Raw genomic sequence first — 6,425 nt, 5'->3', positions numbered from 1 at the left:
TGGAATTATGGGAATAATTCCTTCCCTTGTTTGCATTCTCATACTTGTTTAAATCAAGATTTAATATTGTTCCTTAGATTGGCACTAAGTGATTAAACACTTGAATCCCAGGAATCTCACTCTCTCTCTATTATTTTCACAAACCTATTAGTTTGCTCTTTAAATTAGTTTTATAATTAACCAACCGTCCATGATATTCATTAGGATCAGTTTCACAAGAATAAATTAGTAACTAGTGCTTGATATGCCCCGCTTCCCTGTGGATCAATAATCCGATACTCCGGGTAATTATTTCTTTGAGAAATATACTCCAACAAGCCCCTTAGACATAGGAATGGTTATTCCGAACTAGGTTAACAAGCCTACTATGTTCACGTGCTTGATTACTTACTTCTTGCGCATGTCTCTGCGTCTGTGCGTTAATTTCCCACTGCACTACAATCTGAGCTAGTCCACGTTGTAATTCAGTCAAGACGATTAGTCCTATATTACGGTTATCATTAGTTAGAGTTCTGTTGAGTTACTACCCCCGTATAAATTCAAATAAAGTTTTAAATTGCAAGAATACAAATTGTATGAATAGAATTTGGTGTAAAAGGGCTGGAGATGATAATTTTTTTGGTGTAAAAATATCCTGAGAATATTCTCTTTGGTATAAAATTTAGTGTTTTGGATTTGGGATGGTCTATTGGTTATGATAAGAGTATATTAGATTGAAAAGTTATGAATTTAACTCTTCTTTTGAACATAACGGGCATTAAAAACTTTAGTCACCAAGGAATCAGGCTCATTTAAAAACTTCCAACCCTGTTTTCCGAGCATGGCCACATTCATCTCTCGCACAGTATGAAACCTCATTCCCCTAAACCTCTTAGGTCTACATAAATCAGCCCACGTACTCCAACGGATCCCCTTCCTTTCCCGTCCCTCGCAGCCCCACCAGAATGAATTCATAAGTTTCTCCATCTCATCACACAACCCTTTTGGTAGTTAGAACATATTCATGGTGTAATTTGGTATACTCTCAAATGGTTCTTTCCTTGAGTATAGGTCGGGGACAAATCCTTCGTTTGTTTGGACTAGTATTCATGAATCCTAAAGTCTGTTGATGGAGGGGTCTAGATGGAGAATAGGTGATGGGGAGAAGGTGAGGGGATGGGGTGATCCGTAGCTGTAGACTGTAATGATCCGTATATTTCCACTCCAAAACCTATATATTTGGACAACCCTCTTGTTAAATCAGTTTTCTCTACAAGTACTACAACTTGGGATGTGGATTTAGTGAGATATCTTTTTTGTTATCGGGACAATTCTCTTATTCTAAGCCTTCCTGCCCCTTCTATGCCAATGAGGGATTCTTTGTTTTGGGGTGGGGAGGACACTGGTTTGTACACGTTTTGTAGTGCTTATAGGATTTCAAAAGGAATGTGTGTCGATGATAGGGATTGTGATTGGGCAGTGTGGAAATTACATCTGCCCCCGAAAATTAAATGTATTTTCTGGACGTTGTGTACTATGGAGCTACCTACTAAAGATGCTTTGATTATAAAATAGGTGCGTTGCAATCCTATTTATCCTTTGTGTGGTAGAGAGGATGAGACTGCAATTTTTGCTCATGCTTGTTGGAGGGTTCTAAATAAGGAGTAGGGGCTCGGTTGGAAGGAATCTATTCCAGCTTGGGTGAATGATATGAGGCGGTCCTTGTCGAGGGAGATGTGCGAGAAAGTTGTTGTTGTCTGTTGGGCAATTTGGGAAAATCAAAATTGCATCTGCCCCCGGAAATTAAATGTTTTTTCTAGACGTTGTGTACTATGAAGCTACCTACTAAAGATGCTTTGATTATAAAATAGGTGCGTTGTGATCCTATTTGTCCTTTGTGTGGTAGAGAGGATGAGACTGCAATTTTTGCTCATGCTTGTTGGAGGGTTCTAAATAAGGAGTAGGGGCTTGGTTGGAAGGAATCTATTCCAGCTTGGGTGAATGATATGAGGCGGTCCTTGTCGAGGGAGATGTGCGAGAAAGTTGTTGTTGTTTGTTGGGCAATTTGGGAAAATCGAAATGACATGGTGTGGAATAATCAATTTAAAGACCCTACAACTTTGATTCATCATGCTTACATGTTTATGGCAAACTGGAAGTCTCTCCAAGTCGTGACTCAGGCCCCTGGACGACAGTTTGGACAACAACAACAACCTAGGAACTGGTGTCCTCCTCCTTTGCATTTTCTGAAGATAAACATTGATGCTGCCTTGGCCTTTAATAACAGACGGCCGGACGGGTTTTGGGTGGGTGGTACATAATGACGAAGGGGTTGTCCAAGGGGTAGCCATGAAAAGTGTGGAAGGTTTGTTTATGGTACGCGAAGCGGAAGCTATGGGTGCACGGGAAGCTTTGAGTTGGATTAAGAGGAGATGATGGCAAAGGGTGATCATTGAAACTGATGCTTAGGTAGTAACAAAAGCGGTTGCACAGGGTGATAATTATATTCCTTATGGTGGTATTTGATGTTATCACATCTGTGCTTGTTTTTATGGTTATTTTGAATCATCACAGTAATTAAGCTCTTTAATTTTGCTTATTTAATACATGTTTTCCTTGCTATTATCATTTAATTATGGTTCGCACTTGTTTTGAATATTTTACGGTCTTTGTTAGTGTTTTTGAACCATTTTAGGTCAAAGATATGACCAAGGGGAGTTCAAGGATGAGTTTGGAGCAATTTTGGATGAGTTCGGGGCCCAGTGGACTCGACGTGTCGAGCCAAGGGCTCGACACGTCGAAATTTTCCAGTAGCTAATTAATTCGCGCACAGGAAGTCTCGACGCGTGGAGAAAATTCTCGACGCGTCGAATATGCGTTTGTTTCTGGGATAAAAACAGACGCCTAAAGTGGCGCGATAAAAAAACAGACGCTTAAAGTGGCGCAGCTGGGCAAAATTCAATACAAGCGCGAGATCTCTTTTCCTAATATCAATTGCGCGGATTTCAAGGCTCATATCTCCATATTAAAAGTTAGCAATTCAAGGAATCTTCCAAATTCTAAATATCATTAAAGACGACAATTTCTTTATTTAAATATAGGAATTAGAATTTGAGTCCAATTTGGTACAAGATTCCTATTTCATCTCAACTTTGTACCCACTATAAAATCCCTCCTTCCTCAACCCTAATGGGAGGACGGTGACCGGGAGAATTCAGAGATTCTTGGAGACAAGAAGGAGAGAAATCAAGAGCCACAAGTTGTCTGGGAAAGCAAGAAGAAGACTAGGGAGATTTGGGAAAATCGTCTGGTTAATTCTTGTACTCTTTTGATGATTTGTAATTCTTTATTTATATTTGCTATGTATAATTTAGTCATGCTTGGCTAAATTCTTTAGAGATTCTTGGGTAAAAGTGTTTATGAACCTATGTGCCTGAGCTCTCAGTTTCTTTAAAATATTATTATTTGGGTTTAATACTTGTGTTGCAATCGTGATAATATTGTTTGATGCTTGTAATTAATGGCCATAGTTACTAGCTTCATAGCCATGTTTGTGTCACCAATGGGAGTTGGGGCATAAATTAGGGCACACACGATTGCACCTAATGGTTGGTCCTTGGGAAAGGGGAATTTATTAGGGGAAGTTTATTCTAGATTGTTGCCAAGCGGGAGATGGTAGTAATTAGGAATAATTGAATGCTGATCTTTGATCTTATTGGGTGTTTAAGCCATGGGAGTGGAAATTCACTAGGAATAGAGATTACGGGAGTAATTCGATTCCACTTTGCATTCCCACACAAATCTTAATTCCAAACTAAATATTGCAAACGATAATTGGCACTAGGTGATTAAATACTTGAATCCCAAGAATCTCAACTTCTCTCTAATTGTTTTCAAAATCCTGAACCTCTGTTTTATTTTATTTATTTTATGCCAATCAATCATCTAAGTAATTGTTAGGATTAGCTCTAATGAATAAGTTAGTAACTAGTGCTTGATACAACCACTTCCCTGTGGATCGATAACTCGTACTCCGAGAATTATTTGTTTGCAAATATACTACGCATCAGTATTATTTATGAGATTCACATGATCCTATAGCTGCTTGATTCGGTTTCCCTTAACATATTATGTATTTGAAGTTAATAAATTATGTGTTTGTAAATAAATTGAAGACACATAATATGCTAACTACATACACATAATAAGTTAACTACAACTCTACAAGCACATAATATGTTAACCGCAAGCACATAATATGTAGCTAACATATTATGTGTTTATAGCAGGGTTGTAAAAATCGGTCTAGGCGCCCGCCTAGGCGCTAGGCGCCTCTAGACCGTGGCGATTTCCCCCCTAGGCGCCCGCCTAGGTTACCGGCCGCCTAGGCGTCCGCCTAGCGCCTAACTCGGCCGATTTGGCCGCCTAGCGTCTAAGTTACTCGAGTTAACTCGTCCATTTCGGTCGAGTTAACCCGATCCGCTCGGCCTATTTTTTTATTATATATATGTGTGTGTGTGTGTGTGTGCGCGCGCGCATACATACATACATATATATATATATATATATATATATATATATATATATATATATATATATATAATATGACATATATACACTCGTAGACTAGTTTGATACTTTGAATCTTTGGATAATTGAAGTATTTGAGTATTTCATATTTGAGTATTTTTAATTTTTAATATTGTTTTAATGTTTTTTTTTTAAAACCATTGTTTTGATGTTATGACTTATGAATTGTCATTAATTCATTTATTTGGATGCATTATTTGATTAAATGTTGAAAACAACCTCATTAAAATTGTCAAACTGCATGTCTACCACTGTTTTTTGGCGCCCGCCTAGACCACCGAGGCGCTAGGCGCTGTCCGGGCGCCCGACTAGCACGTAGCGCCTACTGCAACCATGGTTTATAGTTAACATATTATGTGTCTTATAGTTAACATATTATGTGACTTCAATTTATTTACAGACACATGATTTATTAACTGAATACAAATAATATAATAATTGTAGATGTTGGTTTTACGGTTTTTGGGCCCAGGGAGGTCCAACACAACCGTGGTTGGTGGATTCACCTTTCAAAAATAGAAGGGAGTAATAGCTGGTAGCATATATCCCGGCCGATACAACTCGGCTTTTCTCTTTCTTTGTGCAGGTTTTACAGGTCGGTCGGACCCGACCGGTGGACTTCCCGACCGAGGATTTTATCACCCGTTCGGTGGGCCTTGTCTTACGAAGAGTCAAGGATCTCGAGAAGAGGCACGTGGCAGTGGTACACGTTGACAGAGAGGGCTCGCCGGGTGAAGACGCGTGGAGGCTACGTGGGTTACATGATGGCCGGCCGGAGATGTGTCTCACGGTCTAGCGGCTATAAATACTCACGGTAGCTACAATGAGGGGAATTTTGGACGATCGATAGATTATCTACAGAGCTGCCCGACCGCAGTCAGTCGACCCTCGAGATAATCATTTAGATTGTATTAGGTCCTTCTTGATCAAATAAAATACCTTTTTTTGTTATTGCTTGATCTCATTTAAGTACTTGGACCGCTAGCATGTGGAATTAGTACTATCATTTTGGCGCCGTCTGTGGGGATCCGGGTATGAAAGCTATTGTAGAAGAGTACCGGATCCTTCTCATCACCATGTATCCGTTCATGTACCAAACACTCGAGGATGAGCAAGCGGACGCAGCAAGTTCATCCGACCACCAACGTACACAGTATCAAGGTCAAACAGTCGACCTGAACCTCAACCTATCACCACCACGATCGGTGGGCCCGAACCCGGTCAATTATATTCAGCCGACATATCCACTGCCTGGGCCGCAATATCAATTTCCCAGACAATATCCATACCCAGTTCCACCTCCTCAATATGGGTGTTGGCCTGGAACACCGATGTATTATCCGCCACCAACCGGTTATCCGCAATTTATGCCTGCGTACACGGCTCCAGCTTCCGCTCCCCCGAACTACCCGACCATGCCGACCGAGCCGGAGCTTCAGCCCGCTCCCCGGGCTAGGCGCTCGGCTTGTTCGAGGTTGGGGTCACAGGGGGCTGAGGTCATGGAGGAACCACGGCAGGCTCCACATGTTCAGCCAGAAACACAAGCTCAGGTGGTCGAAGACCTTGAGACAGAAGCCAACCGGGCGATGGCATTCGAGCGGCTCCGATCAGCAATGCGATAAAGATTGGGATCGCAGGATCCAGACAGACGCTCGGTTGATTCGCCCATGCAAGCGGCAAGCCATGAGGGGTCGTCCGGGCATAGTGGGTCTAAATCACATCGACGACGCCGGGCTCGGGAATCAGCCCAAACGATCGCACAAGACGAAACCCGAGGAATGTTGAACGAACTCCGGGCAAAATTCACTCGCTGGCAGAACGAGCACGCTGTAAGGCCTCTACCGATCATACAGCCT

General features: G+C 41.5%; 1 protein-coding gene across 1 annotated transcript; it reads left to right on the top strand.

The window, feature by feature from the left end:
* The first annotated feature begins 5,603 nt into the window (after positions 1-5,603).
* On the top strand, positions 5,604-6,191 carry LOC109156315 (calcium-binding protein P-like). The gene has a single exon (XM_019304156.1). It carries the CDS (start codon positions 5,604-5,606, stop codon positions 6,189-6,191), a length of 588 nt encoding a protein of 195 aa, XP_019159701.1.
* The last annotated feature ends 234 nt before the right edge of the window (positions 6,192-6,425 follow it).

Source organism: Ipomoea nil, unplaced genomic scaffold (genome assembly GCF_001879475.1).
Source record: "Ipomoea nil cultivar Tokyo-kokei standard unplaced genomic scaffold, Asagao_1.1 scaffold2705, whole genome shotgun sequence".
In the NCBI taxonomy this organism is placed as follows: Eukaryota; Viridiplantae; Streptophyta; class Magnoliopsida; order Solanales; family Convolvulaceae; genus Ipomoea; species Ipomoea nil.
Note: the sequence above shows the minus strand (reverse complement) of the source record. Positions and strands in the feature narration are given on the sequence as shown.